Below are 21,519 nucleotides of genomic sequence, written 5' to 3' on the forward strand. Positions count from 1 at the left end.
TCCCTGCTTTTGTCTTATACTTCTTTGTCTAAGATCACTGCGCCAGTAAGCATGGGCTGTCTCTGCTGAAGTCTTGATGGACAGTTAGGACGGGAGGAGGGCTATGCCCAGAAAACTTTCTGGTAGCCCTTGGGCATTTGTCGTATGAACTTTCCATGAGCAGGGACTTAAAGGTCCTGGTCTATGTAGCAGTCTTGATCAAGGCCAGAGCCTACCTGGCCAACCTCAGGTCTTTAGAATGGGTTTTGTTTTTGTGTTACGAGGGGGTAAGAAAGGCATGAGGAGACTCACCAGAGCACAGCTTGTGGAAGAAGGAATTTCCCAGGGTGGCCATGGTGGAAAGGTCTTCGATTCGCTGGAGCCTCAGCACATTGGAGCCAGCGTTTGGGCCTGCCAGCCTCCTAAGCTGGACCTCATCATACCGATCCCCAATTCCAATGGGAAACACAGTCACTCCTGGGGTTAGCAGAGGAACGAGAAAGGGTCTGTGTCAATCTGCTTTGGTCAGCTGGGACCCAAATGGACAGCTGTACCCAACATCTGTACAGAGCCTTGTGTTTTCCAGATGGGTCACATAAACTGACCTTGGGAACAAGACATTCAGTCAGTCAACCAACATTAATGACGCCACTCTGTCAGGCACGATTCTAAACAATGGGGATGCAGTGAGCTGAGCAGATGAAGTCCCTGTCTTTATGGACCTCACACTGGGCAGAGACAGACGCCAAACCCAAAAATAAGTAAGTACCCCGTGTTTCAGATACGTATGAGTGCTTAGGAGAAAAACAAAATGGGATATGAGAATGGGAGTGCCCAGGGGTAGGAGTGGGAATTACTGTTTCTCGCAAGGTGGCTGGAGAAGCATTTGGTGAAGAGACCAGACCTGAAGTAAGGACTGAAGGAGCCTCGAGAATATCCCAAGCAGAGGGAACAGTGAGCGCAAGTATGAGTGCATGTTCTGGGGTGGTGGGAGCAGAGCGAGTAAGAGAGGGAGTGGGGCACAGACCATGCAAAGCTTCATACGACACATAAGGACATAACATGTTCTCTGAATGAAATGAGAAGCCAGCCAAGACTATGGAGCTGAGGAGTGACATGGGCTGACCAAGTTTTTTCAAGATTTGTTTATTTTAGAGGGGGGAGGGGCAGGAGAGGAGTAGGAGAGGGAGAGAGAGAATCTCAAGCAGACTCTGCACTGAGCATGGCGCCAGACATGGGGCTCGATCCCACAACCCTGAGATCATGACCTGTGCTGAAATCAAAAGTTGGGCCCTTAACCGACTGAGCCACCCAAGAGCCCCTGGGATGACCCATTTTTAAAGGGTCCCTATAGCTGCTATGTTGATGATGAACTACAGGGGGCAGCAGCTGGGGTTCCATCAGAAAGCTCTTACAACAGTCCAGGTGGAAGACAGAGGGGGCAGTGGTGGGCGTGGTCTGGCAGGGTGGGATTCTCAATCTATTCTGAAGGCAGAGCTATAGTTTGTAAATGGATCGGACAGGGGTCTCAGAGAGAAGGAGGAATCCCAGATGCTGAGGTTTTCGTCTGAGCAGCTGAAGGACAGAGCTGCCATTGTCTAAGATGGGAAAACCTATGGAAGGAGATTCAGATATGAATTTGGTTTATGATGAGTTTCTCTTTAGAACATCAAGATGGAGTTGAGGCAAGAGATCCAGATGGGAGACAGGAATATTGAGGTCAGCGGTGTATGAATGGCTTTAGACGCATGACACTTACATGCAGCCAGGGCATGCGTGTAAGAAGAGATGAGAAAACGTCACAGGCCTGAGCCCAGAGTATGTACGTGCCCATTGACTGAAGAAAAACTGAGGCTCTGAACAGTGAAATGACTTTCCCTAGAGCATGTCTTTTTCTCCCAGACTCCAACTGTTTCCCTTCCAGACGAAAGTCTTTCTTGGGATTCATGATACTAGAGAAGTGGTGTCTCTATCCTGAAATTCCCCAATTCAGTTCTCCAGAAAGTTCTAGGTATTTGCAGTTGGCTTAAGGTTTGAGCTGATTTTCTACCAGCAACTTTTCCATTCTTATCAGCTCATTGTATCACCCAAATGTATATCCTTTTCCTTTTAGAGTTCTTTTCCCTAAAATAATCAATTTTATAAACTCCCCTTCATTCATTCAACAAACATTAGATGGCCTCCTTTTTTGTGCACCATACACAGATACAGGAAAATAAGCAAGCTGTTGCTCTGGCCTTCCAAGACCCCCAGGTTTGGTGAGAAACAGCTATGCAACCAACAAACACAGTGTGACTTGCTCCTGCTAGTTGTTCAGATGAGACACAGAAAAGAGAGTAAAGAACTCTCTTAGGAAGACATCAGAGCAAAGACAACTCCAGAGCAGGGTTTTGAAGGATGAACAGGTCTCCAGGTGGCCATGCGAGGACTTAACATGATTCCACTCACCTGGGCCTCCCTGGGCATGATGTCACCTGCCCTGGCTCATGTTCCATAGCCACTCACAGCACAGGTTCGCATGGCTGCACCAAGGCTGGGTCATGCCCACACCTGTCCCTTTCCTGAAGCTGCTTCCTTTCTCTTGTCCAACCAGCACCCCGCCCATGCCTGTTAAGGTTGATGGTTCCCACGGCCCCATAATGAGTTACTCTGGCCTCAGACATGGTGAGAGTGGGGACAGAGCAAGGACACCACCTCAGAAAGGAAAGGTGTGGCAGTCTGACCCAGCCCGGGATGCACAGGGAAAATGTGGAGAAATTATAGGTCACAGTAGAAAGCATAAAGATCAATGAAGGACAGATGCATATTTATTACTGTCAGGTTTCCAAGGAACACGGGGATTGGGCCACTTCCTGCTGTTTGAAACCAGGCCACGGGGGGCTCTGTAGCACTCATAACCATCCAGAAGCACCCGGAAGCACCCCCACCCCCGGGCCCACTCTTGGTGCTCTAGGGGTCCAGGAGAGTCTCGGCATTGAACACCAGACACTTACGGTTGGATGTGGCGGCATCGGCTGCAGCCTCCACCGAATCTGCGGAGACGTCGGTGACAACGATGACCACCGCCTTCGAGGCTCCGGGCCGGGCACCATGCACTTCAGAGGTGATGTACCGCACAGCATAGTCCAAAGCACCCCCTGCCGGTGGAAAACAGACCACGCCAAGTTAGTCCCGACTGCAGGAATGTCAGGCAGCCCATCTCATGGCAGATCCTTAGGTGGTCAGAACGAAACAATTCAGAGGAAGGGAAACACACGCGGAGATGCGGAAGAGCAGCAAGGCCTGCGTGCTTTCCCGGAAAGGAAACTAGCCCAATGAGCCAAGGGACCGGCCAAGGTCACTCGGTCCCAGATGCCAGGAGTTAAGACCGGATGGAGTTCCTGGCCACTGTGGCAGATTACCGATGTGGCTGAGGCCTCCTTCCCGTTGCATGACGTCCACGTGGCTCAGGAGATGGGCTTTCTCGTAGGCCACGTTCCACGGCACGGCAGCAGTGGTGGTGCTCCCGTACTGCAGCACTGAGACCTGCGTGAGCTGGGGCCCTGGCGGGAAGGACAATGTGGGAATCACACTCTGGATCGGGTGGGAACCCCCAGGATGCACCACCCGGGACATCACTCACCTATATTAGCTCTGGAAATGAAAGCCTTGGCGAAACTCTTCATCTCCTCAAAGTAAGAAGTGGGAAAGCTGGAGGAGCCGTCCAGGAGGAGGGCCACGTCCAGGGGCTGGCTGCAGTCTGCCAAGAGAGCAGAGGGGGAATACACAGGGGCCAGCAGGGGGGCTGGCACCAGGCCCCCCGCAGCACCCAGTACATCCAAGGGTGAGCAGGATGCTGCCCACTGTGCGGAACCATGAAGGAGAGGGTGTCTCTGTTGGTCCCGCACAGTGAGAACACAGGCCGGGGAGGAGCGAGAGAGGCCCACGCGTGCCCCAGGTCTGGACACATTGGAAAGACTCCAAGTCCACTCAAAGGCAGTTTATATACCTAGAGATGAAAGCGAGAGACATCGGCTCCCTCGGTAACTGGAGACTGCAACTCTTCTAGAACTGAGCAAAATACCAGAGCGGCACAGCAGGGAGATGGATGGCTAAAGGAGACGGAGTGGCCGCCGAGGGCTGGGGGACGAACTTCTGTGCTCTCGGGGGATTAAAAGCACACTCATCGTGATGAGCACTGAGAAATGTCTAGAATTATTGAGTCACTATGTGGTACACTTGAAACTAATATAATACTGTGTGTTAATTACACTTCAATTAGAAAAAAACAATAAAGCTCTTTGGGGGGAAAAAAAGAAGTTAATTATTCTGGGATAGTCTCAAACACCCCAAAGAATGTCTTGAACACTCCTATGCTCAAGAACTGGGACCCAATTAGACATTAGCTTTAGATACGAAGGCAGTCACATAGCTCTGGTGGTAATCAGCTTTTGAGCCCTTGTCTATGTGCTGGGTACTGTTCTAAGCATTTTACAAGCACTGTTGTTATCTCCATTTTACACATGAGCAGAGTATTACACATAGATGCTCACTCAAAGCGACCCCAAAATTATTACCAACAGTAAGTTGTTCCAAATTAACCAGCTGGTAAGTGGCAAGAGTTGAATTTCAAACTAAGGGTTCCAGAATTTGAAACTCAAACCTGTCACCTAACTTCCTGGTCTTGCCCCAAAGATAACCAGCTACTAGGAGTGCTTTTATCCGCCCCACGTGGTCAAAGCTGAGAGTCACCCCATGTAACTGGTTACCTCCAAAGCAAGGAGTGGGCTGGGTATGGATGAGGCTGCATGATAAAGCAAGACTTTTATCTTTCATTCTGTATCCTTGACATTGTTTACATTGTAACAACAGCCTCGTGTAACCTTTGAATTTACAATCACACTCAGTAAGAAAATATGTCCCTCCACCCCCACAAAAGGATCACTGATGCATCCCCCTGGCTGGCAGGTGAGGAAACAAGGCACTCTACAGGCCAAGTTTGACTGAAGGCACAGAGCAGGGAAGCAGGGTCAGAACCCAAGAACTGCAGCTCCGCCCCCCCTCGGCAGCCCTCACATAGGGCAAGGTGCCCACCTACCTGGGCTGGGGACAGGGATGGGGGGCTGCGGCCCCTCTCCGGAGCAGCACCTCTGCAGCACCAAATCAGGGGCCTCTCGGGGGAGCCTTTCAAAGTCCTGAATGAGGATGGGGGCACTGGGCCAGCTAATCCTCTCCAGCTCCTGCGGGTTGGCGTGAGGGCCCACTCCGATGGGCACCACCTGGATGTCTCCAGGCATCCGCTTGATCTCATCAGAGGCGGGGTTTCCCGTGACCATGTAGACCAGGTTAGGGACCTGCTCCCGGTCCCCCTGGTTGACGGAGAAGCTGTGCTCAGACAGGTACTGCAGGGCCAGCCCGGTGTTGGTCCTGTTGCCGCCCCGGAATCGGATCTCCCGCACGTGCTGCAGGACCTCACCCTTGGACTGGGCCTTGCTGAAGGTGTACTCCACGGCCACGGCGTAGGAGTACTGCAGCACCGTGACATGGACGCCGTCCTGGCTCACGTCCATCCGCCGGATCACCTCCTCCATGAAGTCCCTGCTCTTGTTGAAGTTGGCCTCTCCAATTTTGTCTGAGCCTTCCAGGATGAACACCACATCCAGAACCATGGAGTTCCTTCTGGGTCCCGACGATGGCGCCCCCAAGAGCTCCGGACCCACAGTGACTGGCAACACAGGGGGCTGCTGGGTAGGGCGGGGTGCTTCGGGGGCCAGGTCACACAGGTAGCTGATAATCTCGTCCCTCCGCTGCTCCAGCTCGTCCACACCGCTGAGCACGAAGGCCTTGTTCTCGGGGGCCTGCTTCTCGATGTTGCGGATCTGCTTGAGGTTGACATGGGGCCCGATGCCCACGGGGATCACGATGACTTTCTTCTTCTTCAGGCCCTGCACATAGCGGACCAGATTGCGGGCCAGCTTCGGGGGCTCCTGGCTGGCCATGAGGAGCAGGGCAATGCGGGATGCTTCGGGGCGGTCGATCTTGCCGAAGATCTGGAACAGCGTGTACTTGAGGACCTCGCTGGTGGAGGCCACCTCGCTGCCCACATACCTCACTTGGCTGGCAATGCGCCGCAGCTCCGAGGGCCGCTTCCGGTCCTGGAGCTCGAGGTAGGCGTGGGAGCCGTCGTGGTACTCCACCACGGCCACGCGGATGCGCTTCTGGGAGATGTGCAGACGCTCCATCATGCCCACCACAAAGACCTTCAGCACTTGGAACTCGCCCTCAGACAGCTTGGAGGAGCCGTCTAGCAGGAAAACCAGGTCCAGAAGCCGGCTGCAGTAGAAGTCGTGGAGGGGCGGCTCGGGGGTGTCCTCCACATACGGGGTGGGAGAGCCAACGGGGCCTTCCGTGGGGGGCACCATGAGGCCTCCAGGCTCCCTGCAGGCCTCACAGGTGAGGTTGACGCCCTTGCAATGACTGCGGTGGAGAGAGAAGACCAGATATGGCTGAGGGAGAACCTCTGGGCACTTCTTGACCTTATCTAGAACCCTTCCAAGCCTTCCTGTAGAACAACCTGCCTGGCCTAACTGAACTGGGCTCCCATGGACCACTCCCCACCCAAGGGACCCAACATTTTTTAACAAAGGTCCCCAAAGAGCACCTGTGCACATACAGCAAAGACCTCCCTTTATTCTAGAAGCCAAAGCTCTAATCCCTTGTCATACCCAAGAAAGAACCCTTCTTGCTTCTAGGCCATCCTCACAGCCATCCAAAGTCAATGTCTTCTCAACCTAACCTCTAGCAGGATAAATATTTAATTGTAATCCGAACTCTCTTGCAAGGGTCTCCAAAAACAAATACTGCTCTAAAATGTTGATGCTGGCCAGGGCATGTGAATGTCCCATTGAAGATAAATGCTTTACGGTATTTATTGTACCAGAATTTAAGCTGAATTAATTTCGTACCATGTTTAATACATTGTGCCTTAAGAAAAACAGGAAAAAGTGGAGTGAAAACATTTTCAGAAGATGAACAAAGATTCAAAATCCCAACTTTATCCCAGAATAAAGATGGAAATTGTATTCATGAAGGTCTAGATATTAGGGGGAAAACAGTGGCTCATTCTTTCATTCCTCCAACAACCACATGGTGAGCACCTGTCATGTGCTAGGGAGCACCTAGACCCTGCGCCCAGCCCCAAGCACATACCCCAAGCCTGTGGCAGAGCCTTTGCCCTCACATAAATTCTGGCACTACCAGGCCAAGCTTCCAGTCCCTTCTGGTCACTCCTCACCAGTGTCCTAGAAATGGCAAAGTATGCCAGACCATGGTGAAAACCAAGTTGCCCTATGAGAGAAACCCACAGACCCACAAAGACCTTCTCCTACTTGTACACTCTGCCTTCAAAGCAACTTGCCTTCAGCACCCACAGTAAAGTTGAGAGGCCACAGTGCCCTGAGCCCTGAGAAGGGTCCCCATGGCTTGCCTCCCAGGTGATGTCCCCAGCCTGCTTTGGAATTACTACCCACAGCTGTATGAAGCCACAGTCTGCTCCCTGGCAGCTGCCCCTCCCCACAGGCCAGCAGAAGGAGGTTGGGAGAGGGCTCTAAGCTCTCATGCCTGTGTGGCTCAGAACCCCAAACCAGTGTTGGGTTCACCCCCTTCTTTATTCCTTACAGCCTCTGTTTCAACATGGGGAAGGTAGGCTGGCAGGATCTTACCAGGAAGTTAATTCCTACTTCCCTGTGGCCCACACGATTTATTGCTTCAATCCCTGGTCAACAATGTGTGAGTGACAGACTTTCTAGGTTCCTGTGTCTGCTAGAAAATTTACCCCAGGCAGTGTTCCCCATTGTTTGTACAGATGGCGGTGGTGGGGTCTGATTCTGGCAGCTGTGGCCACAGCCCTTCGCCAGAAAATTTAAGTTCTCGAGTTCAAGTTCCCATAAGGTTCCATCAGTGTCAGGGTGTGGTATTAAATACCTCGAGGTCTGAATACATGCTCCCAACTTGGGAGCAGAGCTCCAGAAAGCTCACAGCCTGCCCTAAGGACTTCTTCTCACTTCCCTAAAGGCCAGTGCTCAGAGGCAATCCAAGTGGGAGCCTGGGGTGCCATGATGAGTGTCTTCCCTCCCAAACACGAAAGCCCCATCCGGGGACCTCAGCTGTGGCCCCAAGGGGTTTAAGTCACATGGAGCAGTTGGGGCTCTGAGTAAAAAAAAAAAAAAAAAAAAAAAAAAAAAAAAAAAAAAAAATTTGACTCCCAGAGGCACCTGTATTTGGGCTAGATGTGACCTCCAGGAGCAATAAGGACCACCTTTCTTAAGTGAGAAGAGGCCCAAAACCCCAGCCTCTTAAGAGGTGTTTTCTTGCAAAGCAATGGGACCTGTCCTTAAAGAAAGAGAAGCAGACTCTAGAAACAAACTCAGCATTCAACTTCTCAATTCACATAGCAGAGTTCATCCCCACACAACCACCTCTGAGCAGGACCCAGAGAAGACAGTAAGACTCTTTCCTTCCAATACCAGAGGATCTGTATTACCAAATCTGGCAGTGCTCAGGGTCATCCGGGTTCAAGGTAATCTTCTTTCCCGGGGCCAAGCGACGACCAGCCACCTCACACACAGGACAGTCTTCAGGGTCGATGCAGGTCTGCAAAAGCTCATCTAGGATTTTCCCTGCATGACACATCCCTTGTTAGCAGCCAAAACTCTCGCCTTTCACACAAGGAAGACTCGGTTTTAACTACAGGGACCGGTCCTGGAGGCTCGCTCTGCCTTCCTCCTTCAAGGGGCATCTCACCACCGAGGGAGGAACTTTCCTTCTTTGGGCCTTGATTCATCTCTCTGCCAGACCAGGAAGGGGTATTCCTTCAACCTCTCTCACCACACCCAAGCCTCAAGACAAATGAAATCTTCTCTCCAAGGGCCATTTCATGCCAGCAAAGAATATAGCTAATTACTCCACATCTGTGCTACCCCCTAAAGTAGTTGCCACAGGCCACTAGTTAAATTAAAATGTGAGCTGACATTAAACAAAACTGAAAATTCAATTTTTCAGACACAGCAGCCACAGTGCAGCAGAACTTTCCCATCCTTGCAGAACATTCTATCAGAACATGCTCTCGGTGAAAAACCTATAAATAGGGGCGTACAAGCCCCGTGCAGGAGCTCAGCCTGACAAAGCCATGGCTGGCCTGGCTTGGATGAAAGGGCACCTAGAAGCAGAGCCCAGGGTGGCAGGGACAGGGACAGGGCAGCGCTGGGCAGGGCAGAGGAGGAGCCCTGGGGGAGGAACCCTTCCTGACAGCCCAGCCCAGCCTTCCCGCCAGTCCCGACCACGGGGCAGGTGCCTTACCTGGAGGGCAGTGTGCATGGCAGCCTTCAACACACTGCACAGGGCATGCCAGTGGCTCAGGGTGCTGGCACGTGATGGGACAGGCAGGGGCACAGCTGTTATAACGCCACTCGCACTCATACCCATTCTCGTGGAGGTTCCTCTCCTCACAGTTCTGGGCTGTGGAAACAGAACACAACCTTAGTCTGTGCAACCTGAGAAGCCAGGCCTGCACCCAAGTCCCCCAAAGAGACGGTGGAGAGACCCGTGGGGTCCATGGCCCTGGGGGAGGCAATGGTGATGGTGGGGAACTAAGCAGCCAGGGCAGTCACTAATATTTGAGGCTGTTGATGTTTTAAGCACCTAATCAGGGGTGTCTGGGTGGCTCAGTTGGTTAAGCATCTGCTTTGGGATAAAATAATGCCCCAGGGTCCTGGTATTGAGTCCTGCATTGGGCTTCCTGCTCAGTGGGGAGTCTGCTTCCCCTTCTCCCTCCTTCCCCCTGCTCGTGCTCACTCTCCTTCTCTCAAATAAATATTCTTTTAAAAGAATCAAATTAAAGAATCTTTAAAAAGATAAATAAAGCACCCAACTAGGAACCAAACGTTCTCAATCAGTTTTCAATATAAAAACAATCAGCTGCCCCCACCCGAGGAAGACTCTATAGAAATGTGTGCGTTGCCTGCTCACGTTGGCATCTAATTAAAAGATACGGAATGTAATTAATACATTGACTTCCCGCTTCTCTTCATCGCTGCTCCATCTTCTCCCTCTTCTGGAATTTCTCTAGATATTAATGTCTTCAGTCGCTGCCCCCTGTCCCTCCTGACTCACTTGATGTGCTCACTCCCCTCAGCCCTCGGCCATCGGTCCCCATACGGGAGCTCTGTCTTCTCTCCCACGAAGGAGTCCTCCCGCACCCCACTTTAAGGTCTAGACTCATGAGTGGGGAGGGTGGGTGTCCAAGATCGTGAGGGACATCAGGACTCACGACACAATGTGGCTGTCCTCCAGGCCACCACCTTGCCGTGCTGGGCACACACAAGGGCGTAAGCAGCAATGGTGTCACAGAAGCAGGCGCAGTCCCCAATGGACTCGCAAGAGCAGGAGTCGTAGATGCAAATGTCCAGGTATGGCTCAGGGTCCACCTGCAAGGGAACCTTGGGGTGGGCCTCGGCCTGGGCAGAACTTAGGAACTCGGGCTCTTGGTCTGGGAGAGAATGTTCTGGGGGCCAGAGTCAGGCAATGGGGGCCTCTGGCTGGAAGGAGACATGCTGGACAGGGGCCCAAACAGGGAGTAGGTACAGAGGCATAATTCCCAAGTTCTAATCTGGACTCCAATAAGCAGAGTTGGATACAGGAGTGCTGCTGGCCTTTCATAGAATGGAATGTGCCTTAGAATTTTTCAGAACATTCTTTTTGATCCATCTTTCCACATACCTGCTCAGCCTGTCAGCCATTCCCATAACCCACTCCCAACCTCGTGGATATTTGCGTGTCTCTACACGAAACAAAGACGTACAAGCTGGCACCTTTCTCCTTTGCCCCCACTCAGCCAAGCGAAGGAGGAGACGCATCAGACTGCTTACATTGCCTCACTGCGGCGCTGCGGGGCTACTCCCCGGACAGCCAGGCCGGCCTGGGCGCCCCGGACTCTGCCCCCAAGCCTACCCACCCCCCACCCACCCTCAGCCACAGAAACCGCTTCCCCCTTCCTCGCCCCCACCCCCCACACTGCTGCCCACACTGGCCTTCTCCAAGGTAGTTGTGACTGGAACGACACTAAGTGGGTCACTGTTCCCAAGACATTCCAACAATCCCGATTTCCCTGGCTGCCAGGCTCTGGGCATTCCTCCAGCTCAGATGCCCAGGGATCCCCCCAAACCAGCTTTGCCATATCCTCAGGGACCACAAATCAGAGGACAGGAGAAGGAGCACTGAGTACAGGAATTCGGCCAGATGTTCCCACGTTGGTGCCACAGAGCAGCGTGCATGTATGTGGCTGTGTGCACGTATATACGTAACCACACACGGACCCACACAGGCACCCACACAGAGACAGAACACGAATTCAACTTGGGGGAACTGCTTGTCACCCTTTGAGATAAAGACCCGAAAAGAAGTCTCAACAAGGCCTCAAAAATCCCTGAGTATCGGCCCTGAGAAGAGTTCCTGCTCAGGCCGGACACGCAGCAGGAACAGGAGGATGAAATCCTGGCTCTCATGCGGGAGACAAGATCCTGCGGGGTGGGGGATGGCGGCAGGGGTGGGGGACAAGCCCTAAGATGAAGGCCCAAGGAGAAACACTGACAGGTGCCCAGAAGAGCTACACTTTGCGCAGAAGAAGAAATGATTCACAGGGCGTCACTCTCCTCCTACACCAGCCACCATGCTTTCTGTCTCCCAGGCTGAAGCCAAGAAAGGGACCAGAGAGCTGACGTGATACAGGTCCCTTCTAAGCCTCCGAGGTTGCGTCCACAGGGCAAAGCTCATGCTCCAAGGGCCCATGCCATGGGACGAACCCTCAGGGCTCTCTTGCCTCTATTCCCCACCAGCCCTCACCAGCCTGTTGCAGTCCTGGAAAATATCACTGGTGAGGATCCTGCAGGAGGAGTCCACCATCGCCTGCTTCATGAGGTTGTTATGGCAGACAGCAGGCGGCGAGTCCTGGGGCACCTGATGGGCAGGGCAAGAGGACACAGACAGACCCCCAACCATCAACCCAGAAGGATCCCTGAGACCCTCCTGGCCAGCCCTGCCACCCCAGCCATTCAAACCGCCCCACACCCTACCACAACCCCCCCAGCCTCCATGAGAGTACTGGGGGTGGGGTGACGTTCTGGGAAGCAGGCCGCTGGGGTCCAGGCCATGCGGAGAGCCCAGACATACTTTGCTGGTGTCGGCACACTGCGGGTTCACTTTCCAAGAATTTCCAAAGTCCACGGGGTCCTCTTCCACCTGGAGGCTGCTGCTGGTGAAGTCATTGTTCTGGATGCCATCAAAATTCCCACACAGACCACACACCCGCTCCTGACAGACAAGAGGAGGTCATGAGCACCCTAAACCTCAGGGCAAACTCTCTGATTTGGGGAAAGGAGGGCTCCCCAGGGCAGCAGAGGAGGCAGGCTCATCAGAGGAAGCAGCGGCAGGGAGAGGGGTGAGGACAGAGACCCAGGAGCAGACCAGGGCGATGGACAAAGCCGCATCCCCACCGTGGTCTCTCCCAGGCTTCCTCACACAGCCCATCTTAGATCTAAACAGAGTTCAGTTCTCTCCCCAGCAACAGGCCGAGCAGAGGGAGCTGCTTCAACATTATGTCAATGAGAGTGTGCAGGTCCCAAGAGGGAATGTTCTGGTCCTATTTTACTGCAGACAAGCAAGCCCATTATCTGAGCAACTGAATGTCTGTCCAGAACAGGCTGGCCAGAATTCTGTTGTATACTGAATGCCACCAGAGTCCATATCATATCTCATCTGTCTCCATGTTCACCCCTCATGCGTACCACAGGCACACACGTGCCCAGCTACAGGTCCCAAACAAGTCGTTACTGAATGAATGGAAACCACCGCATAAGGACTATGTAAAGAACTGGAACTATCTGGCCTGGAAAAGAAACAAGTGTGATGCTCTTGAAACATATTTAGAGCCACATATTTAGAGTCACATCTCTCTGTGCCAGGAGAGATGTGACTGCCACAGAGAGATGTGACTTGCTCTAGTTCACTTCAGTATGAAGAATTTGGTTTGGTACAAGGGTGAACTTACTGGGGAACAGGTAAGCAGAATGTTCTCACAGTTGGACAAAGGCCTCATGGCTCCAGTGTACAGCCCCTGTCCTTGTAAACTACCACTCACTCCAGTCCCTCCTCTCCAGCCACACTGGCCTCCTTGCTTAAATGCTCCAAACTCCATCCATCGGAGGGCCTTTGCATATGCTATTCCACCTGCCTGAACTCTCTTGTCTGGATATTTACATGACTCCCTCCCTTCCCTGAAGACTCTTCATGTCACCTTCAGGTCTCATCGGACCAACCAAGCTAAAATAATAGCCCTACTAGAATATGATCTCCACCAGGGTTGTAAGAGGCAACACCACACCCCCCCCCAAAGATGTTCATGCCCTAATCCACACATGGCAAAAGGAACTTCGTAGATGTATTTGGGTTAAGGACCTTGGGATGGAGAGGGGGTCCTGGACAATGTAGGTAGGCTCGGGATAATCACAGGGTCTTACAAGGGGGCGGCAAAGGCATCAGAGTGAGGAGGGGGAGATGATAGGAACATAGAGGGAGACTGGAAGAGGCTGTGTTCTTGGTTTTGAACATGGAGGATGGGACCACAAACCAAGGAATGTGGGTGGCCCCTAGAAGCTAGACAAGGCATGGAAATGGTTTCTCTCCTAAAGCCTCCAGGAGAAAGCAGCCCTGCCTATCTGTTTTATATTTTTGACCTCCAGAACCTTAAGGTAATAAATTTATGCTGCTGTTTTAAGCCACTAAGTTTGTGGTAGTTTGTTACAGCAGCAATAGAAAACCAAGACAAGGCGTAAAACATACACACACACACACAGACACACACACACACACACACACACACACACACGCAGGTATGGATGTGTAGATACATATATAGTTACATATATGTGTATCTATAATAATATATATTACACCAAATAGTAACAATATATATTATATATGTATGTGTGTATGTTTGTATGATATACATGTGGTTTCTTCCCTACTGTATCCACAGTGTCCAGAATAATGCTTGACGCAATGAGAGTTTAGTAAGGATTTGGTGAATAAATGAATGTGTGAATTGTTAATGCTTTCCAGAAAGAGAATAGGCGACAACAAGAAATAAGGGCCACGTAGCCTCACCTCAGGACGGCTGAAATGAACGGTGCAGTCAGAGAGGCCCCAAGACTAAATCAGCTACCAGAGTATGCAGAGCACTTGTCCCACGCTCATCAGAAAAACAAGGTCCCAACACACTGTCAGAACCTGGCCACAAATACCATCGTTTTCACAAAAGCAGCATATCAGCAGTTCTACAAATAGCTCTCACACTGGGCTGGTAGATGGCTCCACGGCAAGGCCACACGCCAGAATATTTCCTAGGGTTTTCCTAATAGTGTGCATGATCGGTTTGCCTCTTTAAGTTAAGAAAACTTAAGAAAATCTGTTGTCTGATCTTTCACTTCCTTCTTCTGTGGATAGAAACCGCCTGCCTATCATGGCCAGTCAAGGAACTCTTTGCTGGGTTGGGAGAGGTGGGGGCCCCCCACCATCCTTCCTACATGCGGCTGACTCAAGAAACAGCCAAAGCTGACCCCACACATGGAATCCACAGTCTTACGTGTGTCAGGAGGGACACTGGGCTATGAGGGTCACCCACTCTCTCCCATGATGGTAGGCAAGCCAGTGGGCTGAGGAAGGTGCAAACAGTAAGTCACAGACAAGACGAAGAGGAAACAGAGAAGACCCCTTGACCTGGTATGTCCGCTTCAGGCTCACGGAGATGCTCAGGCGGCGGTCCCAGACCACGGAGAGTGCCTTGCCCAGCAGCAGGATGACATAATGACCAGACTCCACCACTTCAAAGTGGGTCTCATCCTTCATGGGCTTCTTCACATTCACCTGAAGGTGAGAGAGAACAGAGAGTGGAGAGCAGGCAGGGGGGATGTGCTCCTCCCTCTACCCCACACCCCAGCCTGCTGCTGCAGCCCCCCCCCCGAACCACAAATTGTTCACCCCACCCGGTCAGAGCATGTCCCTTCCAGGCCAGCACCCTGCCTGGACACTTCTGGGTCCGTCTTCCCTATCACTGGCCAATAATCTTATGACTAGCCGATGACAGCATAGAATGCAGCAAAATTATAATTAGGAGATTAAAAATACAATGAAGCCAACTAGTGGAAAATAGCCATCACTGTGCCAAAAAAAAAAAAAAAAAAAGAATTTTTTGATACTTGATCATTAAATGCATGTGGTCCCCTAAATTGGTTTTAACATGAACATGATTTGAAGCATTTCTAAGCAATTTACATAAAATTCTATCCATTTATATAAATGAACAGTAGACTCTTCCCTTTCCTTCTCCCCACCCTGCTCCCCAGAGTCCCTGCCATCAGGAGCCACCACTTACAGAAAAGGGACACTGAGGAGCTCAGCACTAGTGGCCAGAATCATGGATTTCCATTTCCAGAAGGACTCTGACCTGAGCCCTTGACTTAGCACACTTGTCACCAGTGCTGAACACTCAGAGCCCATTTCAGCATGTTTGGCTGACTGATTGGTAAAACTGAAGTCATTGCTAAGGGCCTGTGGTCCCTTTGCAAGCATTCTCTCCTTAGTGACATACCACACGCAGAGCTAATCATAAGTGCACACCTCCTATCGGACATCACCATTGTCATCTGTCCTCTGAAACTGAGTTGACACTGCTGACCTACAGTAATAATGGGGAATTTGCCCCTAGGTCCCCTAAGATCGGTGGTGCATATTTGCAGGAAGACAGGGATGCGGGCTGAGGCCACGGAGCAAAATGAAGGTACCAGGACAGGTCTGAACCCAGAGGCTGGTCTCCCCAGTACAAGACGCTTCCCTTTCCAGACCAGCAGAAGCAGAATGGTGGTGCCCAGTCTCCCTGGCATTCCACATGCAGATTCCGGGGTCCCACCCAGACCCAATGACTTAAAATCTTAGTAGACTCTAGGGTCACTATCTTAAACAGAATTCTAGGTGGGTCTCCTGTACCCTTCTGAGAACCACTTCATAAACTCTTAGTACACAAGGACTGAATCTGATTACTTCTCTTTTGAGCTCTTTTAGAAAGATTTTATCTAAAAAGAACTGAAAAACATAAAGTCAAAATCCCCCAAAACACCATTACTTCCTAAAATAGATGTTTATGAGTGTTACATATAATGTTTATATTTGTGCACATATGTTAGTATATGATGGATATGTAAATATGTATGTGTATTATATATGTGTATGTTATGTGCATATACTACATGTGTATATATTACATGTGTATATATATATGCATGTTGTATATACATGTATAGCTGATGTACATGTAGATGATAGATATATAGATGTGTACAGATATGTAGAGATGATAAATATGTGTCCACGCACATATGTGGCATGTGTTTATATTATGTACATGTGTGTGTGGTATATGACACATGTATACATGTCATAAGTGCATGTGCATATGCATATGTATGGTGGATCCCTTGCTACATGTATGTTATGTATGCACATGCATGTATAAATGTGTGTGTTATATATGTGCACGTGTGGATATATACATACCACGTATGGTGCATGTATGTATGTGTGTGTGACGTATCTGTGTCATGTGCACGCATGCATGCATATGTGTGTGTTGGTGTGTATGCGTGCTGTTTGTGTATTCATATCTCTATATTTCATCTACAGATGCATACATGAAAGGGAAAGGCCTCCTGCCCTCCAGTCCCCACTCCACACTCCAGAGGTAAGCACTGTGCTTTGGCAGTTACACGTTCTTCTCCACACACACCTCTGCCCTTTATTAAAATGGGATTGTGTTATCCACAGTCATCTGCAACTTGTTCTCACAGATCACGTCAAGGTCAGATGATACAGCTCTACCTCATGCCCTCTAACGGCCGTACAATATATCCCACCACACAAGCTCTAAACAATGCTTGATGCCTGCTCTTAATTGGCTGATGGGAGAACAGCGGGGTTATGCGGGTGGAGGGGGGAAGGCTGGCACTCACCTCCCCGTCAAACAGTTCAATCTCTCCTCCTTCCACCAGGATGGTGACCCGCTTCTTGCATTTCACTGAAGGGTAGCTGCACCCCTCGCTCCCCACCAGGATCCGGAAGGTCCCAAGGTTGCCGTCACAGTAGTCCTGGGGAAAGCGGGTCCCAGGAGAGGAATATTATCTCCGCTCTCTCTCCCCGAATTGGAAGATGGGTATCTCATCATCTCAGACAGTTGAAGGATACATGTTAAAAGATATTACCATGTCCATGCACAGGTGTGTGTGTGCGATGCACGTGTGTGTGTGAGACAGAGAAACAGAATGAAATTGAGAGACAGGGAAAGAGGATGAGATGCGGGTGGGGGAGAAGGGACAGGTGTGTTATCTTCAACCATGACATACGAACCAGAGTCAACGTCCACAAGGGAGCGAAGGAGGGAGAAGGGGAGAGGGGAAAGGCCTGTGGTACGCTTTGCTGAACACATCAGCCTAAAGGCCCCTACCCAGAACTGGCTAGTGCTTAGTCTTACCCAGCTAACTGGGACGGTTTGACCACAAGGCACTTTGTGGCTCTTGATTCCAGCTGAATCCCTCTGGACTGTCAGCCCAGAAATGTAACCAAAGGTCATCTGACACAGCTCCATGGCACTGAGCTATACCCCCTCTGGTTGGGGATAGAGGATGAGTGACTGCTGGTCCCTGCTGGTCAACTGCATAAAAATTAAGGAAAGAGGGGACATTTCTGGCAAATACTGCCCCATGGTGGTTATTGCTGTGGTATGATAGGAGGGAAAGGGGGTCCCAGACCCAGAAAAAGGTGTGAGCCTTTGTGCTGCCACTTATTGGATACATAGAGCAAGTCACTTACCTCTCTGACGCCCCCTCCCCCATACACACACACATACACTCTGTCCCTCTAAAAGACAGAATCAGCCAATGGTGGGATTGTTAAGTTAAATGGGTCTGTGTTAATGGGATTATGAAAGGTAAATGAGGGAACAAAGGTGCAGGTGCTTTATTCATGGCTCTTGGAAGCAGCTGAAATTTGGCTCAAAAAGAATCAAGTCTTGACAACATGTCCCAAAGGAAGAAGGGAGAAAGGGGAAGATCCAGGACAAAGTATCAGAAGGGGACAACAGGACTGGCTGTGAAGGAAAAGAAGCAACCCACGAAGCAACACATTTTGAAAGGGACTCCAAAACTGGCCCACTTGGGAAAGCTTTGTCTGGGCAGGGGAAAAGCTGGGAGCAGATCTGACCAGCTGCCTCTCATAGCACTGAACCAGTGAGTGCTGTCTGGGTGCTCACGTTTGAAATCGGCTGGGTGGTTGAGCCCTAGAGCTGGTGTCACCTCATCTTTTGCTACTAACATTGGGAGGCAGATAACTGAAAGACAGGCTGCCAGATATAATCTGTAGCACAGCTCTAGACAGGGATACACCCCAGGTTCATAAGTGTCAGTAAAATCATGTCACAATGAGCATGTCCTGTCTGTCTCCCCAGCATGCTGCCTGCCTTTCCGGGGCCACACTGGGGCATGGGAAATGGAAGCTTGGTTAGCTGGTGCCAATGCTCGCTCCCAGCATGCCCTGCCCACCCACAGCTGCTCACGATGCTGCCAGTTCTGCCCCACTCCCAGCATGCGTTATGCTGCTGCTGATTTCACCCCACTCCCAGCATGCTCTGTGTTGTTGCCAGTTCTGCCCCACTCCCAGCATGCTCTACGTTGCTGCCGGTTCCGCCCCACTCCCAGCATGCTCTGCTCTGCTGCCGGTTCCGCCCCACTCCTAGCATGCTCTGCTCTGCTGCCGGTTCCGCCCCACTCCCAGTATGTTCTGCAGACAAGCATGCTCAGGCACGCTCACTACCTGGTTTATGGGGCCCCACAGCCTCTCTCTCTAGGGCTGAGGCTCCTATGGGTCTGTGGTCTTCCCTTGAGACCACGCCAAGCCCTTACCCTTCTTCCCAAGAATGGAGACAGAAAGACCACATTTGTTTAAAGCTTCACAGCATCAAGTTGTCTCATCCCTCATAAGAAAAGCACTCCTATCTCCTTGCTTACTCACTTTGGTGTCAACCAGTAAGAGAAGTTTACAGTAATCCACATGGTGGGGAGAGGGAGATGGAGGGGCGGGTCCCCTTACTCACCGGCTAGGATTTTCTGGGCAGTACGACTTTTCTGTGCCCCCCCTTCTGAACTGGACTAGGTTTAAAATGGAAATGTTGGACAACAGGATCATAGGGTGGGAAGCCAACTCCAGAGATTATTCCAACTGTCCCCCAGTCCTGGGCCACTTACCAGCAGGGAGGGTGAGGGAGCTGAGTCTAGCCTGAGCTCCCCTCTCCCCTGTATGTCCTGACTGAGGCTGTCTGCCAAAAGGAACCAATGCTTTAGCTATTCATGTAGGTGCTAACTTGGGCCGGGGGTAGGCTTGCCCCCACACCCATCCCAGTCAACAAAGGACTTTCTGCCCTGTTCTTGTAAATCTCCGGGTCAGCTGAAGGAAAATGGACCATTGCTCTGAGTTTCAGGCCCCTCTTCTAGGGGCTGGAAAATTGCTGCAGTAGAAACTAGCCCCAGAGCTGTTTCCACAGAGAGAACAGCAGAATCTGACCCAGAAACCCCCAAAGGGCAGTCAGCACCTCCCAGCGCCCCCCAAAGACAGAGAGCACCCCTGCCCTCCCTCACTCTCACCTGCACCAGAACGTACTGGCACTCCCCAGGGAACAGGTATTTGAGCCCGTCAAAGGTGAGGTAGTGTGCCATGCCAATGGCAGAGCAGGTGGCGTCGCACACGTGGTCCGTGCAGTTCCACTTCCGGTCCCGACAGACACTAGGAAGAGTAATGGCCAGGATGACCAGCTGGATGCTGTGGTGTGAGGGGCTCTTCTGGGCATTGGGGAGTGAGAATCAGTGAAGGAATGCAGATCACTCTAGGGTGCTACCCCTACCCTCCAGGAAGCCTCTAGAAGCCACACCTGGGAGGTGTGGGTGTGGGAAGGCAGTTCACAGTCATCAGCAGTCACATTTTTAGAGCACAGGGCCGAGGAGGAGCGAGGGAAGCCATGCTGCTCTCCTGTTACAAGGGGAAAGGGAGGCAAAGAAGCAAACAGTTCACCCACGGGGTTGGGGCAGCCAGGGAGAGACGCTCTGAGGACCGCCTGCTGTGGATTTGCCAAAGTTCAGCCTCCCTGGAAGATGCCTGAGAGCGGCCATGGGGTCTCTACAGAAGAGGTACACTGAGGTTGAGGGCCCTCTCAGGTGAATGGGGAGAATGAGACACAACAGCAGGAAAGTTCTGAGCTGGGAAAATAGTGATTGACCATCAACTTCTGCCAGGAGAGGTTTTGTGTGTACATAGCTATATTTAAATCTACAGTGATTTGCCCACTATCACAGTGCCCCATCCCCCCACCACCCAGTAACCAGAGCTGACATCAGGAAGCCAACTCTGTGCATCAGAGGTGGCAAGCTCTGACCCAAGAGACAGCTAAGCTCCTTCCAGGTCCCAGCCCTGGCTGCCTCTGTCCACACAGGCCTTCCCCTGAAGCTGTGCACAGCCCAGACGTCACAGCATGGTGAGTGAGCAGAGCAAAGGGCCAGTGAAGGGTAGCCACAGAGAGGAAAGAAGAAAACCAGCTACACTCAGAAGGTCCTTGGTAAACCATGCCATTACAAGGACATTTACAGTATGCTGAGGGGACATTATGAGGCCAGAGAGGGAACCTCCAAAGCCCATGCCTTTTGGCAGCTTGGCCACACGTGCAATGACCCATAAGGGCCACGGTCCTTCTTGGGAACGCTACTCTCCAGGAGACTGTCTGTGTAGGGTGAGCACAGGGGAGAATAAAGATTCTCCCCCACTTTACAGATAGAGAAAAAAGAGGCACAGAGAAATGGAAAAGAATAACCATGTTCCCACAGGGTGTCAGAGGCAAGTGCCAAAGACCCTGTGGCCGTGTCGGCCCCCACATCCCCACTCTCACTAACCCCACCCCAAGGGCTCCAGTCCCCACCCAGGAAAGCCTCTCCCAGGCCTTACCAAGTGTTGCAGTCAATTTTCACGGTTTCTCCTGGGGCGTACTCTCTGCCTTGATGGAAGCAGGGACACCTTTCCAGAGCCACACACTTGTTCTCATGCCGGACCTAGGAGAAAGGAATCCAAATGTCTTGGGGGCCATAATGAGTGCTGGGAAGACAGCCTCGGCCACAGGCCAAGCTCCAGCTGGGACTCAGCAAACATGTGCCCCTATCCACACAGATGCCTCCTCCCTCCTCAGCTGGAGACACTCCACCCACCCTCTCCCCTCATACCCTGCTGGGACCATGGTGAAGACTGTGTGGTAACCTGTGGCCAAAGCCCCTGGAATGTGCATATCATAGACCCAGTAATTCCACACAGAGGATTTCTCCACAGGAAACAGACTTATGGATAAAGGTTAATGTAGAAACATTTATC

General features: G+C 51.4%; 1 protein-coding gene across 1 annotated transcript in view; it reads right to left on the reverse strand.

Annotated features, from left to right (window-relative positions):
• VWF (von Willebrand factor) overlaps positions 1-21,519 on the reverse strand; it is a 135,764-nt gene that overhangs the window by 40,952 nt on the left and 73,293 nt on the right. Inside the window, exons 19-32 of the mRNA XM_059184573.1 lie at positions 21,103-21,206; positions 19,755-19,893; positions 17,073-17,207; positions 14,788-14,934; positions 12,184-12,324; positions 11,857-11,970; positions 10,286-10,442; positions 9,316-9,474; positions 8,501-8,636; positions 5,057-6,435; positions 3,602-3,718; positions 3,381-3,521; positions 2,973-3,116; positions 292-456 (exon numbers count right to left, since the gene is read on the reverse strand). Coding sequence (XP_059040556.1) covers positions 292-456; positions 2,973-3,116; positions 3,381-3,521; positions 3,602-3,718; positions 5,057-6,435; positions 8,501-8,636; positions 9,316-9,474; positions 10,286-10,442; positions 11,857-11,970; positions 12,184-12,324; positions 14,788-14,934; positions 17,073-17,207; positions 19,755-19,893; positions 21,103-21,206 — 3,178 coding nt within the window. The remainder of the gene's footprint in view (positions 1-291; positions 457-2,972; positions 3,117-3,380; positions 3,522-3,601; positions 3,719-5,056; positions 6,436-8,500; positions 8,637-9,315; positions 9,475-10,285; positions 10,443-11,856; positions 11,971-12,183; positions 12,325-14,787; positions 14,935-17,072; positions 17,208-19,754; positions 19,894-21,102; positions 21,207-21,519) is intronic.

Source organism: Mustela lutreola, chromosome 8 (genome assembly GCF_030435805.1).
Source record: "Mustela lutreola isolate mMusLut2 chromosome 8, mMusLut2.pri, whole genome shotgun sequence".
NCBI classification, from domain to species: Eukaryota; Metazoa; Chordata; class Mammalia; order Carnivora; family Mustelidae; genus Mustela; species Mustela lutreola.